Raw genomic sequence first — 23,694 nt, 5'->3', positions numbered from 1 at the left:
GCAATCTGCATTACCGACCGAGCAATCTACATTACCGACCGTTCAGAGTACATTGCCGGCCGAGTAATCTACATTGCCGACCGAGTAATCTACATTACCGACCGTTCAGACTACATTACCGGCCGAGCAATCTGCATTGCCGACAGAGCAATGTGTATTATCGACCGAGCACTATATATTACCGACAGAACAAGCTGCATAAAGCCACCACGCTTATGCCACCATCAGAGACGGTAATCAGAAGCGCAGCGATCCAGGAAAAGGAAACGTATCCTTCAATGGGCACAGCCGCGAAGCAACGAAATGCTTCGCGGATCGCGCAAGAAACGAAAATTAAAAAAGACTAAAGCCACCATGCTTATGCCATCTTGTACACGTTTAAGCGTACAAACACATTTAGTAGCCACACGACGACAGCATGTCTTTGTAAATATTGCCGACCGAGCAATCTGCATTACCGGTCAAGCGACCTGCATTACCGGCCGAACAATCTGCATTACCGACCGAGCAATCTGCATTACCGACCGTTCAGACTGCATTACCGACCGAGTAATCTACATTACCGACCGAGTAATCTACATTACCGACCGTTCAGACTGCATTACCGACCGAGTAATCTACATTACCGACCGTTCAGACTGCATTACCGACCGAGTAATCTACATTACCGACCGTTCAGACTGCATTACCGACCATGCAATCTACATTACCGACCAAGCGACTTACATCACCGACCGAGCAATCTGCATTACCGATTGAGCAATCTGCATCGCCGACCGAGCAATCTGCATTACCGACCGGGCACTCCGCATTGCCGACAGAGCACTCTACATTACCAACAGAGCATTCTACATTACCGACCGAGCACTCTACATTACCGACCAAACGCTCTACATTACCGACAGAGTAATCTGCGTTATCGACAAGCACTCTTTATTATCGACTTTTACTGTTGTATTTGACTTTTGTTGGAGGTCCTTGAGAAGGCTTGTTCTGCGGGGGAGGGGGCGTTAAAACAATTTTTCCTTAGCGAAAATGTTGCTTGAGGCTTCGTTAAGGAGATATTCGAAAAACAGAAACTCCCGACCAATCAGAGCGCGAGTATGCCGGAGAAGCGCCTGCGCTAGCATAGGCTCTGCAAGCGCTCCTCCGGCATACTCGCGTTCTGATTGGCCGGGGGTTTCTGTTAATATCTCCCTAACGAAGCCTCGAACAACATTTTCGTTAAGAAATTGTTTCAAATCACCCCGCCCCACCCTCCCTCCTCCCCGAAACACCCTATTCAAGGACATCCAACATTTTTTGGACAACCTATATTAATTGCAAATAGGATTATCAGGAGTACATGTACAAATACGTGTGAAAGGATTGATTGCGTTTGGTAAATTCTTTGTCGAGCTACACCAGAGCATAGCAATTTTGCACCAACAACGATTTTAAACACTGAAAGTGTCCATAAATTTTTTCAAATGGGAACATCACGAATTCATCTATTATGAAATGCGGAAGGTTCCATCGCGCTCGGTAATTTCCTCACCGAGTTACATCATATAATAAGAATTGTGCGATAACGATAGTTATAAACAATACATAAATTCATAAATTTTATAATAATAAATTCAAAAAGTCGTGATAATAGGACCACCGGGGGCATGCTCTACAAGATGCAACAAGATTCACATTCCGATTGGTCAAGCCATTTCGGCGTAATCGGTGAACAGACATTAAAAAAAAATATATATACATGTCGAATTGAGTAACCTCCTCCTTTTCGAAGTCGGTTATAAATGAAATGGAATTCGTGCAACGGGGTGTTAACCATTCGCATGAGTATAATCGAAATTTATCGACAGTTATTAACATCATCCGATACAGCTAAACTTTCGTATAACGTTCGTTACCAAACTCGATCCGACCGACGCTGACGGGCCCGCTTGAAAGCTCGAATGTAAAAGGTGCGACCCAACTTCCGATGAAATTGTAATTATAGGAATAACTGGCACGAAATTCGTGCAAACTTTGCTTTCGTGTCGCAAATTTGTAACTTCATATTCGCTACAATCAGTGGCGCATTATAGTTTCGTATGGACCAAAACAAAATGGAATAAAAAGGACTGCATTTAGAGAAAACTAGGAATGAGGAATATTAAAAACTATTTGTGGATTTCATGACAGAGATCACTTATCGACACGATATTCAGAAGACGCCATCTGTGGAAAACTAGCGAAAGAATAATTTTGTAGATGAAACTAATATGGTAAGATGTGTTTCGCGAACTATATTATCAACTTCGTGAATGATCAGTGGTCGATAACGTTGGACATGGTACAATAGAACTGTCGATGAACAGAAAGTAAAGATCTACTGAGAGTAATTATCTTACAAGAAATAATTTCGAATTTGGAAGTTAAAATAAAATCTATGCGTTAAATTGTTAACTGTTTGAAAACGAAAATGGCACACTGATATCTCTGAGATATAGTGCATAATTTTTTGTGCGCTCAATGGCAAAGGAAAATTCATTAGGATCAGAGTTCATTCATTTACGACTCTACTCTGAAATAAAACGCGAAAGACTCTAATGAAGTAAAGCAACCCTAAAAAACGAACCCGATATTTTCTTTTCGCAACACTACTCTAAAACGCGAGTTGCCCAATTGACACTGGATGATGAGTTGTCACGTTGGAGTGCATGACTCGAACTACTACTACATACTACACCTACAGTAACAGATCCGTCAACCGTTGCGCGACCTACCCAAACTAAAGTGACGAGATCTGCCCTGAACCCTACCTACCGAGATTTAACATACACACCAGAAGTTATCTACCTACCTAACCCTATATTTAAAAATGGCAAAACAATCACACCAGCACATACGCTCAACGATCCTCATTCAAGGTCCTCGGGCGCGACCTAAACTAGGGAGATGTCCCGGGACACCTCCGACACCCGACGATACCATACATAACTTTCACACTCTAAAGTCTAAAGGTACGTACCAGTTCCTGAAATCGGCTGACAAAGGTTATTGTTCTTGATTTGACTAGCTTGCTTCTTAATGGAGCAACATTTTTTCATTTAAAATCACCAAATACATTATTTTATTTTTCAATATTAGATTATTTCACCATAAAATAAGGGGATCTGTTACATATGAGCAATGTTTCGTCAAATTATTAAAGTAAATTTATTAGTTTCTAAAGCTGACAGGATGCATCAAACATAAAATAACATATAATAATAAATATGTACAACATATAATAAATAAATAATATGTACAATTTAGAATATATTCTCATATATTTAGAATATTTTCTGAAATTTTTTAAACTAATATAACATCTTCAAATTGTATAATACATATCTCATTAAGTATAAAGAGCTGTACAGCGTGAAATAGAATTGAGAAAAGTAAAATAGATAATGTTCATCATTTATTGTTGATTGATTGTTTAGCTGTTGATAATTTAGCGACCTTGTAAAAAGGTAAACTTTATAAACGCCAAAATTTCTCAAAATCAACGACTCGTGGAGTATTGTAGAATATTGTGACGATAGAGAGGTTACCATGATGTCTCAACCCAAAGGTATATTAAATAAATTATACAACATTCAAAAAGTACTTTAGTATCTTTATAAGGTGTTTCCGGACTTAATGTAATGAATATTTTACCTAAATAGACTTAATACGATGAATATTTAACCTAAATAAAAGCAATAACGAATAATCATATTGACTATCATCGGTTTGTAAACATGACAAAAAACCATTAAAAAGTTTCAATTTCTTATTTTATGTTTGGACGAAGGAGATAGAAAACATCGTCGATATCACCATAATAAGAAGATCAACATTGGTGACAAAGGCAAGGAAATCGTAGAGAGCATAAACGAGAATAATTTGGTCGTACAGCAATTTCGAGGTTATGCTACTGAGTTGGACGATAAACACGATCGTTTCGAAAGAATTGTAAAAATCAGTAGAGATATCACTATAGAGAGTAAAAGAATTATTTTCCTTTTACACACAATAGATAAACAAAGCAAACAGGAGAGCGTTTTACAGGAAGCTAAAACTAGACTACAAAATGTAGCTCAAAATCTTTTCTCATGTATAGCATTGGAACTAGAGAATCAGGATCCGTATCAGTACCTTAAAGCATATCGTGCTGGTCTCGAAGAATACATAGAGGCAATTACATTTTACCAATATATGCATGGTGGTGATATAGAACATTGGACAGAACTTGAAAAGATACTTACTTACACAAATTCCGAAAAATCTGAATATAAAACTTTACGTACTTTAGTTACGCCATATGAATACATCTTGGGAATTGCAGACCTGACCGGGGAACTTATGCGTAAATGTATTAATGATCTAGCAACTGGAGACATTGGTAGTTGTTACCAAACATGCAGCTTTGTTAGAAATATGTACAAAGGTTTTCTTGGTTCTACAAGTATATCTAATAAAGAAATGAACAGAAAACTTTGTACACTCAAACAAAGCATCCATAAAATGGAGAACGTTTGTTATACCATTAAAGTTAGAGGTTCTGAAATACCAAAACACATACTTGTAGATGTAGCTACAGAAGAATATGCAGAGAGTGACGAAGGATACCAAGTATATTAACTATTTAGAGTATTAATTCCTATTTACATTACTTGTATATATTTTATTCAATGAAAAATACACTTTGTTTTCGTACTTGTATCCTTGTAATACTATTTATATAATTTCAATGTCATAAAAAAGACTCAACAAAATGTATATTTTTATCTTTTCATTTTTATTACATTAATATATAGTACATCAGTTTTTATATAAAAATAACCATTGAACTTTTCAATGTAGAAAAGTATTAATCCCCTCTTTCCATGTACTAACTATCATCTAGAAATTCGAATAATTGTTCATCATCAGACGAATATTCTGCATCGTCAGAAGGGTCATATTCAGATTCTTCTATAGATTCTTCTTCTGATTCATCTGTAGATAGATCCTCTATGTTGGATAAAGTACTTGAAGGCACTCGTGTGGGAGTTTTTTTACGATATTTACGAGATTCGCTTGACACAATATGTTTGTACTCCATCGTGTGTTGAAGATTCTTACGATAGCATTGCATACCATAAGGACATTCTTTTCTGTCATCTGGAATATCATAGTCAGGATCTTCAGGATGACAAAATTCAGCTTTATGTTGTAAATTTCTCCTATAATAAAAAATCTATTTATAAAGTGTTTTAAAACAAATGAAAAAAACAAAATTACCTGTAACATTTTTTTCCATATTTGCATTTTTCCCTTCTGATGGCAGGAGTTTCCTTACTTGTAATATTTTTGGAAATTATTTCATTTGTGTCTTGAAGTTTACATTCAGCTTGCACTAATGAAGAAGATTGATCTGTACTCTCAGGCATGCATATTAACTTAACATTTAATGCATGCATTTTATCCTCATTTGTGGAACTATCATATAAGAATTAGTTGAATTATAGATAATGCTTGCATCATTGAATAATAAATTGTAAATTCAAACTAAAATGAAACCTTGTACAATGAGGTTCCTTGATATTTCGAACTGCTACATCAGTAACAGCTTCGTTATTCAACAAATTCTCTTTGTTCATATTAATCATTTCATCTGTTACTTTAACATCCCCTTCCCCTGATTCTGAACAAGGCTTTTTACAAGGTAAATCACAATCTACAGCTGTTAGAGCCTATGATTAAATTGATAAAAAATATTTAAAAAGTAAGTGATAGAATCATTAAAATATCAGCATTTTACTTTTCGTTTCGAGGCATGTTCCTCATTGCTTTCCATGGTGTCAGACATTAATACAACTTTAAACCAACATTTATCTTTTAGTAACGAACAAATATCCCCTGGTTTTATTGGAACAGTAGCACCGGATTTAAGAAGTTGCCATCGCATAGATTTGGTAGATTTCATGAAACATGGTGAAACCTGATGCTAATAAAATAATTGCTATACAAAAACTAGCGAAAGTTTTATGCAATTTTTACCGAAATTTTGCGATTTTTGTCAATGCGTAATTCGCACACAACCTACAGTTGACCTTACCGGTGTTATTGTCATTTCATAGTCAGGCGATAGATTTATCGTTACAGCGTGTTTGATAATTTGACCATTGTCAGACTGAAATTAACATATGAAGAGTAAATTTCCAATTCAGAATATATTCTCAACTTTTATCTTTAAGCTTCAAGCAAAACACACGAAAGGCAAAAACGCAACACGTGATAATACACGTTTGTGGCGCATGCGCGAAGAAAATTAAACGGTTAACAGAAATTTCAAATTTGTTTGCTACCGTCGTAATTTCGAATCAATTACTTACCATTGCATTCGTTAAGTTAATTTTCTAAGTAATTAAGTGCTGTAATAACATGTACTTACATCAGTTGCGACACTTGGGCCGATGATATTATTACCTATCTGTAAGTCTGCTTTTTCTACTAAGTCATTATCTACACGAAGTATTTGTAGCTTTTTCATTTTGTTAGTCCATAAAATTTGCCATAAACGTTTCAGTTGTACAATATAAAAGATTTTACATATCTGTCACGAAACACAATTTTGTCCTAGCGATATAGAAATGTTACATGTAGAAAAAAAAGGAATGCGAATCGAATTTAATCATAGTTGGCTAAGAATATCTACGGTACGAATAAATATTCATACGCCAATACATCGCTTATGTTTAAATTTATATTATGTAAAACTCTTTCTAAAATAGTTTTACATTTTGGGTAATTACGTGATAAAGAAACGTACACGGAAGCACTAACAATGAAAATTTTTTCATTTACAATTACAAAGAATGTACACCCTTATAAACAAATGAAGTGAAATGCAAAGAGAAATAGAAATTTTATGCAATGTTGTAAAGCTCTGTGTGAAAATGTCTCATAAAAAAGTCGCCAAGTAGGAAATGATTGATTAGTTTTATGCTTATCTGCATATGTGTAATCAGCCAGACTAGTCTGCCAATTCACAACTTAATTATCAAAATATCTTCTTGAATCGTTGTATTTATCCTTAGTATTAAAAGGGACGTGACTCTATGTTACAATTGAAATCATTGTTTCAACCCTGAACATATTCGCATTTTGATACAAAGAAATCTTGTTCGCTTTACAGAACAAAAAATTCGTTCATGTAATAATGAACATTTATCAGAATTGAAGATTCCTCTATTGAACACAACCAAATATTTACATCCTAAACTGAAATAGTGAAATAATTAATAATTTCATTAATTGATACTATATACTTCAATCAGTACTAGTCATGAAACAAAATATAACACTTATTAGAGATCCATTGTACGACTTACAATATAGGAACATTATAAATCTCAGATTCAATAAATGAAATGTAGTATGATATTTATCAGGCCAACTCTGGGTTAAATCAACAAATACATCTTGAAGAGTAACCATTTGGTTTACCATATAAAATTGCAATTCACGACATAGCATAACTCTCACTTTCATCACTTATAATTAAGTAATTAGTCAAAGTCAGCATACACACGTATCACAGCATACTTCAGAGAGCTTGTCAAGGAATAGAGCAGTGTTACACATCTACTGTTTGTCAAAATTTAGAATATATTGTATGTAAAATAACTTCTTTAATAAGAATTACACAACTCAAACTTCTAGCAAACCTTTCCTGCAAACATACCAAGATAAACAGCTCTGCAATTATCACAAAAGTGACATTATATTAGCATTTTTTTAAACTGCAATTTATTTTCTCAAATATAAAAACGGATCTATAATTAATTTAGTTACGATGTAAGGTATGATCATACGCAAAAATACTTCGTATTTGCCTTTGAGTTTTCTTATAAAAAAAAAAAAAAACATACAAAATCGTATATTCTCTCCGAGATCAGTGATTCCCATTGGTGGGAATCACTGTTAAACAACGTTAAAACATTCTTAAATATTGTTGACAATTCATACCATGACAGATATTATTGTCTAAGAAACACTGATTTACAATTACATAAATCATATAGTTAACTAATTACCGTTTTTCATTAACATCAAATAAACTCGCTTTATTACGTTTCCACACTTTGTTTGCATTTCGCTATAAAATTACTAATACTTTTGAGAAATGCCCATGACAAAGAGTGTAAAAATGTATTATTGTTTCCAAACTTTTCAAAAATTACAACAATGCAAATTGTTTTTACATTACGACGTTAATATTTTAACGTATGTATACATATATATTTTTATTTATTTGTATAAAGTAATAAATAGTATCGCCGTATGGAATATTCAACTTGAAACACTGTCTACCATCAGAATATTCGATAACTATTTTTTTATAAATTCATAACTATTTATTTCATTGTGGCAGACAGATATAAAGCCATTTCTGTATTGAGTCCTCGACTGGTCATACATCGATGATGCATTATAGATTACATCCACATTATAAATTTCCAATAAAGCGAACAAGTTTCTTAGTAAAACATTCGTGTAACTATATAGAACAAATGAAAATTTTCTTTATTATGTTTAACTTACGATCTTATTAAGGCAATTTAGTTAGCAATGATCGGACTATGTTTGTGAATAATAGTAATAGGAAATGAAGCATAAAGAAGGATCATTGTAACATATGCTTTCACTAAATATCTCAAATATTATTTAAAATTAACAACGTAGAAAAATAATACTTGCTATAATTAAACTTTAAAAATGAAATAATTAACGTAGATTGTGTTTTAGAAATCATTTAGTCCGCTTTTGTTCGTGCATATTATTATCAAAGATGAAGCAAATAGTCAGTAGTAACGAGTATGCAAATTAAAATACTGCTTAAAATATTTCGTATTTACATATGGCTCTGACTGATTACAATAGTCTCGCAATCCTCGTTAATCTATGTCACTAAAAGCAAATTATTTTAAATCATATCTCCGATAAACGATCGTAAATATTAAATAATAATAATATAAAAGTTCTTGATATATACATATACATATGATATATGTATATATATACACATATCATAATAAGCATTTAGTGTTAACACCATTCGATTAAAATTTTTTACTTAACAAGATCTTCTTGGAATGATATAGTATACAGTACATATGATCAAACATACATATGTATACATATATACATGTATACACAATTTACTTATTCCTTTTGTTGGATTTTCTTACGAAATAAGTTTAAGACTATAAAATTTAAATGCTTTCCATGCGTAATCAAAAAAAAGATGGAAAGCAAAAACAAATCTATGCACCGGAATTAACTTACCAAATAAAAATGAGTCTTTAAGCATTAAGCTGTTAGATGCCTTTATGATAATTCTTTGATTATCCATCTTTAAACAGTACTGGAATAACTTTCACTTGGCCATACATAATACAAGTGACGATAATGCGTATATGGAAACTGCATTTCCGAGGATTGCAGTACACGCAAAGACGGGACGTATTCTTCTTCGTGCTTTGAAGGTGTGCCGATATCTGGTTCTGGCTATACTATGGTACCTCCACCTTCCGCGGGACTAACAACATGTAGAGCATTTCCAACCTGTCCTACTCCTGGCTGCAATTAAAAGATGCACGAAAATTCACTACCAACAATCATTTTGTTTGCCTGTACAAAAATTCTCCAAATAGTTGAAAGCACTTTAAAAATAAATGTAACTTCTAAAAGTACATTAAAATAAAAATAGTGCAATGACAGCATAAAAGTATTATTGGTAAACAATTCAAAAATGCCTTAGGAAGGCACATATTATCAAATCGAGCATATACAAACATACTGTACTACTCAATCCAATGAAGCTGTAAATAAGTCAAAGAAACAATATATGTATTGTACATACCATGCGAAAACTCTGGGAAGTTTCATCCATGATAATCTTGCATCAGCCAAAGCATGGTACAGAACATTAATCTTTTCAATCAAAATAAAAAATTAATGCCCCACTGGGATAAGAAACAAGCACAAGCATCTTTCAATAAAATTATAAGACTGTCACTATAAAAAAAGCAATGCACACTATATGAAAATTATCACAAAAATTTTAACTGGTTAAATCTCTATGACAGATAAGGGAGCATAAGGTATTTTGACAATAGAAGTACTTTATGCAAAACACCAGGAAACTGAATCTGGTACCGTAAATTCATCAAAATAATTGTTTAATCATGTCAAACATTTCAACTAATAAAACTGGAGTAAATTACAATAAATGTTATATATATATATATATATATATATATATATATATATATATATATATTGATATGTGTAGATAAATAATCAAAGTTTCATCTGGTGTTTCTGCATTGCATTCTATATAAAAATCAAGCAGGAAGCAAGCAGCAATGTTTCATTCAAATTTTTGCTTTATTGTACAACAAGGCAATTCATTGTTTTCAACAAAGGATTAAATGTCACATTATTATAGTCTGGGACAATAGTTTAACTAAATAATTCATTGACTTTCTATCATTTGCTAAGCTAAGCTAGTAACACTTTACAGGAAAGAAAGAAGGGTTTAAGGGGCCTGCCCTGTTACAAAATCTTATGGGGCGCAAACAATGTTACTTTCAATGATGCAAACCAAACATAAATATATTCTATTTATAATTATACTAATGTACTTCTTCAATATTCGTATTGAATATATTTTGACCAGATGATCATTAGGCACAGATATAAATGGAGGCTCATACTATGAATAGATGTTAGAAATTATTACAACTAAACAAAATTTGTTTCTTTGTAAATTTTTGTTTAATAGTTGTAAAGTGAATGTATGCCTGCTAGAGTAAGAATCTTAAAAGATTTATAAACATAGAATGTGAATCAAATTTGTCCATTCATAGTACCATCCATCCGTACATTTCTGTAATTGATATACAATACAGACTAAAGAATAATGCCAAAAGATCTTTAATGTTTTCCAATGGCACCATTCGTAACATATACTGCTTTGGATAAAATGTAAACTAGGATTTAATTTGTAAATATGAGAAAAACACATTTATTCTCAAATAAAAATTTTTCAAAATTAATGTGTATATATAACACATGCGATGCCACAAGAACAGTATTTATTACAATACCAAAGTCGAAAATCAACAAAACTACCCCTTTGTGTCTACAATTAATAAAATTGTATGTCTGAAAGAGCATTTGCTACCTATTACAATTTAACAATGATAATAGGATAATCGTCCAAAGCATTATCATATCATCTATCTCTTTCATTCAATATTGACAATGATTTTAAATTCTATCTCTATTTATATACAAATTGGAATTCATCTCTAAAAACAACCCTACTTCACAAAATTGCAATAACGGCTGAAGATGGGTTACATCATAGATCGTTAGACCGTAAGGAATTAATATTGGTGTAAGGATTGCTATGATGGTGTGGCCTGTGCAGAGTGCTGCTGATGGTGAGGGGACCTACCATGTGACCAGGTCTTGCCCATGTGTAGACGTATCCATCTTGACACGCTGTTACGAAGCAATCTTCCCTAAACACTAATTCAGTCAATCTCTCATGTGCCAACTTCTTGCACACCAGCGGTTCTAACACTGGGCACTCATCAAACCTAGGGCACCAGGCAGTTCCTATCAACCTCATAGGATCGTCCATCACGGAACTAGCCTTTTTATTTGCACCTACTAAACTTCCACTGACACTGTTCATATTACTACTTGTATTCGAATTAGTGGTAGCTTTATCACCACCACTGTTCTGCATTATTGTGCTATTAGATGCACCACTACCTCTCATAGTGAGGCTAAAGTTTCTTTTATGATTATCACCTTTTCTCTCACCAAAACCAAGGCCTGCTAACCTTTGAGTCAACGAATTTACAGTTGACACTGCAGTATTTGTACTCGTGCTATTGTTACTACTTTCATTATTACCACTCGCGTTTTCCTTGTAATTAACATTATTCAAATTATTGTGTTTAGAATTGTTCAGGTGATGATTCGTCGTCGAGCCATTCCCACTGTTGACTGTTCCCGGTGTAGAAAGAGTACCAGAACCTGCTGCAGATGGCCTCTGCTTCGCGCACATTGGTTGCCTCAACACATCTTCCGTGATATCCCACAAGCACAGTTGAGTATCTTGCGACACACTGCCTAGCCTGTAGCATGTACCACCTGACACTCTTAATTCTGAACCACAAGAGTTTCTATTTGAGTGAATTCCTTGGGAAGTGGTGGACAAACGATTAGACTTCTCATGAAAGTGGTTGTGATTACTGTGTGGTAATGTTTCATCATCTGAACCACTGAAGTCAGGATTATGATCTCCATAAGATGTAGTGTAAGGATCAAAGGCTACAACGCTAACCCAACTGTGATGACCCTGACCTCGAGCTACAACTCTTTTTTCATGAAAGCTCCAAATTGTCACCAGGTCATCTTCACCTCCCACAACAACATATCTTCCATCCGGTGACCAACATACACACAGGAATCCACCAAAGTAACTTCTAGCTGAACCCACTAGCTCCATTGTGTTATATTGAAATACTCGTAGAAACCCATCTTGAGAAACCACAGCTAAATTTGAACCACATGGGCTAAAGGCAAATTCATTTATACAACATCCTTCTGCACCTATCACCCATCGGTACAAAGGGTTTCTTGTAGATTTTGTCTTGCAAGTATATATGGCATAACCATCTCCTGATTTAAAGGACTGATAATGGGGAGCTGTAGTACCACACAAGAGTTCTTCATTATATAAATATAGTTGTCCAGAGCAATGTGATACCAAGAAGAGGTTGTTTGATCCAGGAACCCATTTTATACATGTTACTTTACTTTTATCTATCAATCTCTGAAACATTAAAAAAATATTTGCACATTATTATGTGTGTTGCTATGAAAATAAGGAAAATATTTCTTAAAAATAATTTCAAGTTAAAAAAAACTTTGAATAATTATATGGTACAAAAATGACTGAATTAGTACTAAATATTAAATATACTGCATAGAAGATGCATTTGATATTATTTTGAACCATTGAACTATTATTAATTTTCTCGTTTATCATGTTTCAACAAGATAACGCATTCATATCAACAGAGATTGGATAAGTGCTGACAGCTTTTGTACACATTACTGGAAAATATCTCTGTATAGTGGTAATAACAACATAGAAAATATCATAAAAGCCACCAGCTTATCTTTTATAAAGATATTCCCATAATTTTGGGATTGTACCAGTATTATTTTACAATCTCCTAATACATTCAAAGAGTCTAGTCTATAATATACAATATAGTTCAACTTGTTAAGTTACTTACATCTTCATTATACAACTTGCTGAGTTCTTTTTTAATTGGATCTATCAACTGAATTTGTCCTGTTGAGAAACCCACTAATAAGGGTGCACTGTCTGCAGTTGCTGTTGTTTGATTAAAATTGTGGCAAGTTGGATTAGTTCCTTTATATAATTTTTTTTCCAATGGTTTATTTAAGTCCACAGCCTAAAACATTTAAATTTAATATTTATTCATTATTGACATTAGTAGAAAATCTAAAAGTTGGACTATTATAAAAAAAAAATTATCAAATTAATATATTTTCATTGCATAATACTGTATTCTTTATTAATTTAAATATGAAAAGTAAACTATTTTCAAAGACTTCAATCAAAGGTCTAACCATTGATAAGACAATATATTTTGTATTTTAAAAGAACTCAGAAAGACAAATAAATGATGCATTCAATACTAAAGGAAATATCTAACTGCAAACAAGTTTGGAGAATGGAATTTTGCGTGGACTAATGCACAAAGTAAGAGGATTCTGTTAGGTGTGGTGATGGCCTGCAAAGATGGAGTCTCGGTATGCGTTTTCGAGGTTAGGTCTATATGAATCCACGCTTGATTAAGCACAGACAATTTAGACGAATATATTAGATAACGGAAGGATTCGTCTTACCTTTTTGACACCTCGATACACGTAAACATAAAGCTCCTTTCCAAAATTGAAACACATTCGGTCGCCGAGACCTTGCGTACCCGTAGGATCTGCTGGGTCCGGTAAAGTTACGAAAGACACCCTAACGGATGCACTTCCTTGACTATTCGTATAGCCGACCCTGTTTGGCCTCGAATACTCCGACAAAGTCATTAGCTTGTATGTCCCTTCCCGCGTGACAAACTGTGTTTTCAAGTCCTCCTTCCCTCCTCCATCCAGCTGCACAGCCATCTTACCACCAGCGGTGCGACGGAGGAGCTCATCAGACACGAAAAAAACCTTCGTTGACTTGTGTCCTCCTGTACGTTCGCTGACAGCCGTTTCTCCGCAGGCTTTAAGGGCCTGTCAAATACTGACTCGACACTTTCTCGTTTTTCGAAAACTATCGAATAACCACAGCTTACCGGTTCTATACGCGACCACTGCTAAGGGCGCTTCAAGTTCTATATCGAAACTGCCCGTACATTTACGATCCGCAGCTCACGCTCTCAACCTCGTATAGGATAACTTCGTCCCCACCGTACATGGAACATTTCTCTCTGTTTCTACATTGGTCGTATAATAACGTGAAAATAAAATATTAATATGTAAGAAATTGATTTTACTTATTAGCAAGATCATAAAAGCTCGTAAACATATTTCAAAATTAGTAATGTAATTTGATGTATATGAAGCGATTAGATGAATGTCTTGTGATCGTGATTTATTGGAACGTGAGCAATTATCGTGTGTATGTTTGCATGTATTATAATGAAGATTATTTGCAATCTTTTTTAAAACTATAATAGAGTAAGATGGGATTAAAAAATATACGGCACTGCCGGCGGCGTGTTATTACTGCGCGCGCAGTATCGCCTGTTCGCCTGAACTCGTTGGCTCGGAAGGCCTGTCAGGAACCGGATATTTTGTAAACAACCGAGCAAAGGGTTAATTAATTTTGCCCACTTTTTTCAACTTCCTGCCTTTCCCTTCCGTTCACGTTATCAAGAATACTTGTTAGCGCAGTTGTCACTAACTACTTTAAGCTGTAGACGGATCACGCCGTAACTAGCCGGTAATAAAAAATTCCATTATTGTTACGGTGTGATAACCACATGTTTTTCCAATATATTCAAATAATCTTTGAAATTCCTTCTAGTTTTCTACTGCTCTATCACGTGGTACGAAACTTCTGGGAATTCTGATTCGTTAAATCATGGATAAGGAAACCGGTGATTAAAAAATTCAATTTACTGCGATAATTTATCTACGAAAATGATCGGTCACGTGACATTCACAAAATGGTGTTCCCGCTTTACAGATTTCTTCCGGTTTTCCAAATGGTGATTCACACTTAATTGTACTTTGCAATACAATTTAACGTTTCTATCGATGAAAAATTTAAATAAATCGTAACAATGATGTGCGCATTTCAAATTCTGCGCTCATAACCTGTTCTGCGTGAAGATAGTAGAATCTACAAACTGCCACAAACAATTGCATGCACACAGTTCTTGAAGGCAAGCTAACCTAATTTACCGCGAGCTAACGTTATTTGTTTACTTTTCTAAAATATTAATTGTGTATTTATATATATATATATACATACTTTGTCAAGTTACAAATGGTTTATACACAGAATATGCGTGTTTTAATAGCAACAACTTTGTTTGTTTAAAATCGTGTTATTGAATGGTGTTAAATAATAGTAAGTAATGACAGCGTCACGTGGGTTAGTTTTATGTCGAAATTTGGAGGGAATTCTTATAAATACATAATATTAATTAATATACAAAACTTATCACCATAATGGTACGTGGCAAAAGACCGATACGAGGTGGAAAACGGAAATTTGATCGACGTGATAGTCGACCGAAACCGAAGAAAGGTAAATTTAACCTAAAAGAAGCGTTGTATGTTAAAGAACGTGATGTGAAAAATAAAGAAATTGAAAAACGTAGACAAATGCTTGAAGAAGAGAAATCACAGCAGCAAGAATTAGAAACTGATAGTTCTGACGATGAGCAGATGAATCCTATGAAAGATTTATTATCTACATTTTCAAATACTAATAAACTTCAAGTAACTGCTGTTGAATCTAGTTCAGATAGCGATATTTCCGATAATGAAAATGATATTGCAAGTAGTAATGACAGTGACGAAAATGTAGCAACAAATTCTGATAACTCAGATAATAAGGAGCATCTGTTGGATCATAGTGATAGTGAAGAGATTAAAATGAAGGAAGCAGACGAAGAAGATCCTGAAACTGCTCGGGAAGATGCTGGTTATTTGAAAGATCCGTTTTCAATTCATCTTCGAGATGATTTGAATGATAAACTTTATGATGCTGTATCTAATGTTCCACAAATTATAGAAACACAAAAAATAATTTGGCCTACTCTAGGAAATCTTATTTGTGAAATTCCAAAACCTTTAGAGGATGCAAATGATACGATAAAAAAATCCAAAGTCTCTGTTTTAGAGGATAAGCAGTTTGCAAAACGTGGTACCATTCCATATTTAATTGAAACTGTAGATTGGAATAAATTATATGTCAAGGCTCAGATTCAAAACAATATTACAAGAGCTAATTACTCAAATATAAAAGATAATGTTGACACAGATTCATCATCTCTGACCTCTCTGCAAAAGGAATTGTTTTCTGTCATAAATAATTATCAGGATTTATACTACCCTGAAAGGACATTTTCAAATGGTAATCAAATAAGATTTATATATTGTTTACATGCAATTAATCATGCATTAAAGACCAGAACAAAGGTATTACATCATAATGCAAAAATAACAAAATCAAATTGTACAAACATGGCAGAAATTCCAGATGAATACAGAGATCAAGGATTAGTGAGACCAAAAATTTTGATCATAGTTCCTTTTAGACATTCTTGTTTAAAAATTGTTGAATTATTGATATCGATTTTAATTGGAGAAGATAAAGGTGGATCTGTAATGAATAAGAAGAGATTCATGGAAGATTTTAGTGGCAATGAATTAGTAATGCCAAAAAAGAATCCAAAACCAGAAGATTATGAGCAAACATTTCAAGGAAATACAGATGATACTTTCAAAATAGGAATCTCTATCACAAAAAAGACTCTAAAATTATATTCAGAATTTTATTCCTCCGATATAATAATCACATCTCTCTTGGGTTTGAGAATACTAGTAGGGGCAGAAGGTGAAGAAGACAGAGATTTTGATTTTTTGGCATCTGTAGAGTTATTAATCTTAGATCAAGCTGAATTATTTTTAATGCAAAATTGGGACCACATGATACATATCTTAAACCATTTTCATTTACAACCAAAAGATTCTCATGGAACAGATTTTTCTAGAGTAAGGAGTTGGTGTGTAAATGGGTGGGCCAAATACTATAGACAGACATTGATATTTTCAAGTATACATGTGCCTGAAATTTATGGAATATTTAATAAGAGATGTTACAATTATGCAGGAAAAATTAAAGTAATAAATCCTGTTTCTCCTGGATCTATTTGTCATGTGGTCGTACAAGTTCCGCAAGTTTTTCATAAATTCGAGGCTTCCAGTCATTCTCAAGCTTTAGAACATAGAATGGAATTTTTTATAACAAAAATACTTCCTCAGTACAAGGACAGAATTATGAATCACACGTTAATATTTGTACCATCTTATTTCGACTTTGTAAAGGTGCGAAATTACTTTAAAAAAGAAGAATATAGTTTTGTACAAATTTGCGAGTACACGAAGGATGCAAAAATAGCAAGAGCAAGAGATATGTTCTTTCACAGCGATGTACATTTTCTCATATATTCGGAACGATTTCATTTCTTCCGAAGGATACGAATGAAAGGCATAAGGCACATTATATTTTACGCGCCACCCACTTTTCCCGAGTTTTATAGCGAAATTTGTAATTTAATGCAAGAAGCTAATCAAAATCCACGAGCAGGCTCCGAAAGTAACATGACAGTAACCGTTTTATATTGTAAATATGATATCATGCAACTTTCGGCAATTGTGGGCACCGAAAGAGCAAGTAAAATGATTAGGTCGGAAAAATCAGTCCACATGCTCATGACTGGTGAATAAGAAATCGAAGAACAATTTAGGAGCAATGTATTTTCTATTTCTATTACAAATAACAAAGAGTATCTCCACAGATATGATTCTGTTCAATTTCTTTATTATATAGTTAAAAATTCCTTCAAACGAGTACAATCCTGATTACAATTCCTCGAAATAATGCTGTTTGCGCAAATCGTATCATCTTCTCAACCGTATCATTACACAGTATCAAAATTAAAATCTTCGCGCGCGCTCTCAATAAGTAATCATTACCCAGACCAACGATTTTTTTCTTTCTACAAAATATACAATGATTTTTACTTACAGAGTTGTAGACTATTCTTGGTTCTCATTTAATCTATATAGTTTTAAATCATTCTAGGCTTCTAGTAAAAAAAAAAAAGAAAAGTAATGCCGAGTAAATGGAAGTTACATTTAAACGTCTTCCATTCTAATCGCGGGAATTTATAAAATTTATAAAATTGAAGGGTCGATTTCGCTAGAGTTAACTAGATCGACGTATTAACGTTTGTAACGAATCTGAAGAAGTATTCACGCTATTTGGTTTGTTTCTTGCCAAATTGTCCTTAGACTTTTAAGAATTTACGAAGTAATTTCCGAACGGTTTTTAGTAAACGTCTCTCCGCTTTTCGTTGTATTCGAATCAGTCCGAAAATCTTCTGATGTCGTTGCCGGTGAAACACTCGAATATATTTCGGTAGATTCGTTTAAAATCGTCAACATATCCTTTTGTCGTTGAGTAGTTTCCGGAATGGTTGCGATTTTCGGTTCTGGAGTTTGTTCGTTTTCCGTGAACCTCGCTGTCATCCTTCCTATTAGCGTTTCTGAAAAAGAAAAACCAATTAAAACGTCTCGTATTTTGAACGTTGTCTTTAGGATAATTTATAATGTTATCGTTAACGATCGGTACACAAGTTCGTACAGATTTGTTAGTGTAAAATGTAGAGAGGAAATCGAGTTTGAAATATTATGTCGACTCGACGGATTCAAATCCTATTTTTACCGTTGATAGTGGAGGGTGTGGTGATAGGATTCGACGATTTTACATCGTCGCATTCCTGTTTCGTTCTTGTTTCGTTCCTGACCGATACGTCTTTGGGATCCCACAAAAAAGTATAGTACAAAGACAGCAGGATGGCTCCCATGCTAACGAATATAACGTAGGCCACCACCGTCAACACGCGTACCAATTTTTGTTTATGTTTTGGTTCGTACAACTTGTCCTTCCTTTCGTCGCCTGCGAATCGAATTTCATTGCCTGTTCCCTTATGTTCGCGGTTTCCTGCCGTATTATTAACGTTCGTCATGTCTGAGTTAAATTTTTCTGGATTCACATTTTGAGCGCTCATTTTTCGCGGCAGCTGCATCCTCGGTTTACGTCTAGAAAAAATCACCTTTACTCGGTTCTCGTTCTCCAGAACATTCAAAAGGGTATAATTTTCAGTAATTCCACCATGCCTATTATTTTACCGAAGAAAAGTCCAACGATAAATAGTTTAACTTTTAAAGTATATTCGTATTCAAATTGGTGACTAAGAACCTTCTTTTGAACAGTCCCATTAGTTTAAGAAGGTTAAAAACCGCTGGTATCATATTTCCAAGACATCAAAGATAGAAATATCGATTGTTCCGAGAGTCTAGACACAAAGTATTCCGGTTGGTTCGTTAACTGAACACCGAGTTCATTGCCTTGTAATTATCAATAAAAGTATGAATCGTAGTCACTAGAACCGACTTAACCAGATGTTTTAAATTACGTTTTTGGAATTACGTAAATGAAATTTTTCCATGTAAAATAGAGACCAAAATAGAACTTTTCGATTCGTATCATTTGCATTTCATTTGTATAGAGTAGACGCGCCTAAATTAGAAATTGCATCGGGGTTCTAATCATTCTGGCAGCGGCCCTGGTAACTACGACGTGTCGATGAGAGATTGTGAAGGAAATACCAAGGAAATCATTGTTTCCACGAAGCAATCCTTCTCTTGGCTCTCTGTATTTATAACTTTCCTGGATTGTTTACGTTTATTAACCACCAGTAAACACTGCGAGCGGCCCCAGCACGAGCATACCTTGTTTGTGCGAAACGCCCTTACGTAGGATATTTTTGCCCGAAACAGGTCACATTGTTTCGATTAAATATCTCCACCGGTATTGCACCATTGTTCTCGCGATCGTTCGTCGTTCACCCTTACAATGCCTTCAGTTTTGCATCCAGAAAGGCGATACTTGTTTACCGATAGGGCGTTTCCGCTGGAGAGCTGTGAATACCGAAACGACAACGCAGAAACGCCCCAGTTTCGCGAGGCCACGAGCTTCCGAGGACGTAATGCGCAAAGGGTTTCTCTCCGTCGACGTTCCCACTATTCTACGATTATTTCTGTTCCTTGACTCGCGGATCAACGTTTCCCACTAGTGCAACTGCTAAAAAACACAGCCGTCCAATGATATCAACGAGCTTTCACTGCGCAAGTCCGAGAACCTTGACTCGTCGTGCTTCGGTTCGCAAGCTCAAGGGCTGCTCGACTTTACAGGATTCACCGTGATAAATGCCCTTAAACCGATGCACCGGGATGGCCTTATTTTATTTTCAAGGCCTATCATTGCGTATCAAAATCTTACGCACTGGTCTCCTTGAAATTTCGTATATTAATAAGAAAAAAAGTCCCATCAGTCTTTGAGCTTTACGACATAAATACATACAATTTCTCTCAAAGTTTTTGCTTGATATCGCAGGCTTTACACTTTAAAGTATAATGTATTCATATTAGAGTTGCAATTGTCCTGATGCGCAGCTAAGGTGCTTCCGTTGAGGCGATAAAGAACTGAAAAAGTGTTGCGCAAGCATTTTACGTAAGAGTGAGCTTGCGTATACGAAATTGCCGCTGTAACCCGTCATACAGTGACAGGATACCCTACTGTTTCATAAAGAATATCATTCACGTAAACGCTGTCAATTTCCTTGGAACGGTCGAGCGTTAAAAATATCGAACATAAAGCCTGCTGGAACGAGAATTCGTAAACGTTTAGTCAAAGCTGACGGGGTTTCGTTTCGAGAGTAAAGCGACTCTGACGACGTTTACTCGTTTTACAGAGGAGGCGCGCCTTTATTTTAATAGCATTAAGACGTCGTTCTTCGATCACTTCGCGAACAAACATAGCCTTTCGATCGGCAGGCATTGTCAAATGAATTTCTCGTATCGAAAAGAAAGATGACGATGTCTTTCCTTTTTGAGGGACTATTATTTTATTTAATGACTTTGTTATACCTAGAAGAGAAATTATATATCCAAGCTCCGAAAAATGGGGTACATTTGTTGAAATTTCATACACGATTTTTTTTATTATTCGACAAGTTTTTTGAATGTTTATATTTAGAAAATCGATGTGTTATCACGGACGCTTTGGCGCGCAACGCGAGGAGGTGGCAATGCCTTCGTTGCGTGCACTCTCGCAGCTTTGTAAAATGGCGTGCATCAAAGTTGAATTACAATCTGTACGAAATTTTTGAGATTTTAAATCTGTCTAATATTTTCACCATTGATCGTTCATAAAAAATTGTAGAATATTCGTAACGTAGCAATGCTAAAGAAGCCGTAACGAATCGACACGACCCTGCTTCAGTTATTACGCAGTCAATACGGATAATCATCGAACACCGATCCATCGACGATTTTATTTCTAAGGTTTTAATCGCGACTTTTCATTTCGACCATGACCGGTTTGTAATTCTTCCTCTATTCGAAACTTAACTATACAGAATAACCGTAGAACGAATAGATCCTGATAATCTTACATGCATCTTTCGCTTGAACTAATTACAAAACACACGTAAGGCTACCGATACGATGCATAGAAGACGAAAGTTAACGACTCGAGTTCAAATAATACGGTGCATACGTGGCAAAATGTTTGTTTACCTTGAGAATTCATCGCAAATTTCGTTCCTCCAAGCTACACGACGGTTTTATGGCCGACTGATTGTTCCAATTTCGGGATCTTCTTTATTCGTAGTTGTTACAATAACGTCAGATTCATCAATGATTGTAGTCGTTTTAACATTATCCATAAATCCTCCGCCGAATGAATTTAATTTGTCGTTCCGAGTTACTTCAACGTTCGTAGAATATTTAGAAACATTTTCAACGGGCTCTCTCGTAATTTTTATACTGTTTTCGGTAATAGCTGTTCCTACCTTTACCTGGCTTGCTGGAATGTATTTATTTCTCTTTTCTTGATGGTTCCCCTTTAAATTGCGATTCAACCGATCAACGTCTCGATACGATCCGTACATGGCGTTATTTCTGGCACTCGTGAAACGATTCTTAGTGGTTTCTTCGTCTTCAGAAATAGTTGAAGAGTCCTGTGTCGGAGGCGTGCCGTTATCACCAATCATCCTTTCTTGGTTCTTGATCGTCGAGGAAAGTGTTCCCTTGTATATCGTCCGATTTTCGACGACCTTTTTCGAGTTTGCTTCAAACTTGGCCCCTTTTTCGCTCGAATTTTTCGTCGAGTTCAATTCTTTTCTTTTCTCGAGAAGAGCGGACTCGGTGCAATTGGAAGTTCCCCAACTCTTCCAAGAGGGATCATCATCCGGTTTCGAGTCGTTGCTTCCATTTCGCAAAAAGTCCATTAAAAAGATTCTCAATAGGGTCAAAGAATCGTTCAAGTTGTTGAAATTTTTCGTTACGCGACCACGACTATCGGTGACGTTGTTTTCATCGAAAGTGTCGCCGACGATACGACCGGTGAACGTTTTCGTCGAAGCATTAAAGTTTCCCTGGTCAGCCGTGATCTTTGTGTGAAAGTTGTTGGTCAAAAATTCGTCGGAATGATTCGACATGATCGACGAATCGCTCAAGAGAAATTGTATTTCAGGATCGCCGGACAAGTGAACTGGCCTTTTCAAGAGGTTTGGATTAGGTGGTTCCCAGAGGAATAAGTAGTACGCGCTCAAAACTATGGCCACGAAACTTACGGAGAACATGTACGCCAGCACCGTGACCAAACGTATGATTTTCTTGGATCCTCGATTTTCGTAGATATCCGTGCTCGATTCTTTCTTCATAGGTTCGTTACCACCGCCTTTAGGTGCAGCTTCCTCGTTGCCTCCTTCCTTACTCATCTTGATTCAACTATTTTCACACTGATTAACGATAGATTAAATTCTCAAGTCGGTTGTTCACAGTTCAATTGCGCCTGTTCTCGCGTGCATTCTCGTTCAGATTCTTCTCTCGCGTTATCATTGTGATAGTTTCAAAATATGTCTTGGGGAAAAATTTCATGGGATATATTCACATCCAGGTCACATAAACGTTGAGGAATTATTCCAGGCCTGCGAAGCTAGGGGTGAACCTTTTTCGTCGATACTTGGTATTCTCCATTAATTCGTTCTTAATTTAAAAAATTTCGATGCGATCATCGCGATGGATTTTTATCGTCCAGTCGCGATCATCGATTTAAAAGTTTATGATTTCGCGATCCGTTCAAATAAAAATACGAGAAGGACGAAAGTGTTCGAGGGGACGTGTCTCGACAGCGAAAGCACGCACGACTGCAAGTTCTCG

At 35.2% G+C, this 23,694-nt stretch overlaps 5 protein-coding genes across 8 annotated transcripts; 2 read left to right on the top strand and 3 right to left on the bottom strand.

The window, feature by feature from the left end:
* Positions 1-2,763: 2,763 nt before the first annotated feature.
* On the top strand, positions 2,764-4,782 carry LOC128894397 (translin-associated protein X). The gene is made up of 3 exons (XM_054156106.1): positions 2,764-2,996; positions 3,477-3,592; positions 3,815-4,782. The coding sequence occupies exons 2-3, from the start codon at positions 3,574-3,576 to the stop codon at positions 4,642-4,644; spliced, it is 849 nt and encodes a 282-aa protein (XP_054012081.1). The 5' UTR covers positions 2,764-2,996; positions 3,477-3,573; the 3' UTR covers positions 4,645-4,782.
* On the bottom strand, positions 4,781-6,097 carry LOC128894395 (aprataxin and PNK-like factor). The gene is made up of 4 exons (XM_054156104.1): positions 5,807-6,097; positions 5,566-5,738; positions 5,287-5,484; positions 4,781-5,228 (listed from the first exon to the last, which is right to left on the bottom strand). The coding sequence occupies exons 1-4, from the start codon at positions 5,969-5,971 to the stop codon at positions 4,895-4,897; spliced, it is 870 nt and encodes a 289-aa protein (XP_054012079.1). The 5' UTR covers positions 5,972-6,097; the 3' UTR covers positions 4,781-4,894.
* Positions 5,471-14,535, bottom strand: LOC128894394 (WD repeat-containing protein 20). Of its 4 annotated transcripts, none has more exons than XM_054156101.1 (6): positions 14,017-14,535; positions 13,377-13,559; positions 11,516-12,907; positions 9,914-9,984; positions 6,104-9,630; positions 5,471-5,992 (listed from the first exon to the last, which is right to left on the bottom strand). In XM_054156101.1, the coding sequence occupies exons 1-5, from the start codon at positions 14,284-14,286 to the stop codon at positions 9,621-9,623; spliced, it is 1,926 nt and encodes a 641-aa protein (XP_054012076.1). In that variant the 5' UTR covers positions 14,287-14,535; the 3' UTR covers positions 5,471-5,992; positions 6,104-9,620. The 4 variants fall into 4 exon arrangements, with proteins under 4 accessions (XP_054012076.1, XP_054012077.1, XP_054012078.1 ...); XM_054156102.1 differs by having other exon boundaries at positions 5,471-5,986; XM_054156103.1 differs by lacking the exon at positions 9,914-9,984 and having other exon boundaries at positions 14,017-14,534.
* A 905-nt stretch (positions 14,536-15,440) lies between these two features.
* Positions 15,441-18,201, top strand: LOC128893960 (U3 small nucleolar RNA-associated protein 25 homolog). Its single transcript, XM_054155293.1, has one exon. The coding sequence runs from the start codon at positions 15,844-15,846 to the stop codon at positions 18,127-18,129; it is 2,286 nt and encodes a 761-aa protein (XP_054011268.1). The 5' UTR covers positions 15,441-15,843; the 3' UTR covers positions 18,130-18,201.
* LOC128893791 (uncharacterized) lies at positions 18,140-23,667 on the bottom strand. Its single transcript, XM_054155021.1, has 3 exons — positions 22,102-23,667; positions 19,130-19,506; positions 18,140-18,950 (listed from the first exon to the last, which is right to left on the bottom strand). The coding sequence occupies exons 1-3, from the start codon at positions 23,250-23,252 to the stop codon at positions 18,709-18,711; spliced, it is 1,770 nt and encodes a 589-aa protein (XP_054010996.1). The 5' UTR covers positions 23,253-23,667; the 3' UTR covers positions 18,140-18,708.
* Between the last annotated feature and the right edge of the window lie 27 nt (positions 23,668-23,694).

This window comes from Hylaeus anthracinus, unplaced genomic scaffold (genome assembly GCF_026225885.1).
Source record: "Hylaeus anthracinus isolate JK02 unplaced genomic scaffold, UHH_iyHylAnth1.0_haploid 3, whole genome shotgun sequence".
NCBI lineage: Eukaryota > Metazoa > Arthropoda > Insecta > Hymenoptera > Colletidae > Hylaeus > Hylaeus anthracinus.
This window is presented reverse-complemented; position numbering and strand designations above follow the sequence as displayed.

Bases quoted from the DNA above. Each gene is read 5' to 3' on its own strand.
- LOC128894395 (XM_054156104.1), bottom strand. From the start codon at position 5,971: ATGAAATCTACCAAATCTATGCGATGGCAACTTCTTAAATCCGGTGCT. The intron at 5,485-5,565 runs GTTTCATTTTAG...CTTATATGATAG, and splicing joins AAGGAACCTCATTGTACAAG to TTCCACAAATGAGGATAAAA. The intron at 5,229-5,286 runs GTAATTTTGTTT...TTTTTATTATAG, and splicing joins TATGGAAAAAAATGTTACAG to GAGAAATTTACAACATAAAG.
- LOC128894394 (XM_054156100.1), bottom strand. From the start codon at position 14,286: ATGGCTGTGCAGCTGGATGGAGGAGGGAAGGAGGACTTGAAAACACAG. The intron at 13,560-14,016 runs GTAAGACGAATC...TAAATGTTTTAG, and splicing joins TGTATCGAGGTGTCAAAAAG to GCTGTGGACTTAAATAAACC. The intron at 12,908-13,376 runs GTAAGTAACTTA...TTAATGTTTCAG, and splicing joins GCAAGTTGTATAATGAAGAT to AGATTGATAGATAAAAGTAA.
- LOC128893960 (XM_054155293.1), top strand. From the start codon at position 15,844: ATGGTACGTGGCAAAAGACCGATACGAGGTGGAAAACGGAAATTTGAT.
- LOC128893791 (XM_054155021.1), bottom strand. From the start codon at position 23,252: ATGAGTAAGGAAGGAGGCAACGAGGAAGCTGCACCTAAAGGCGGTGGT. The intron at 19,507-22,101 runs GCCATAAAACCG...GATTTTTTCTAG, and splicing joins GAAATTGGAACAATCAGTCG to ACGTAAACCGAGGATGCAGC. The intron at 18,951-19,129 runs GTAAAAATAGGA...TTTCTTTTTCAG, and splicing joins CACACCCTCCACTATCAACG to AAACGCTAATAGGAAGGATG.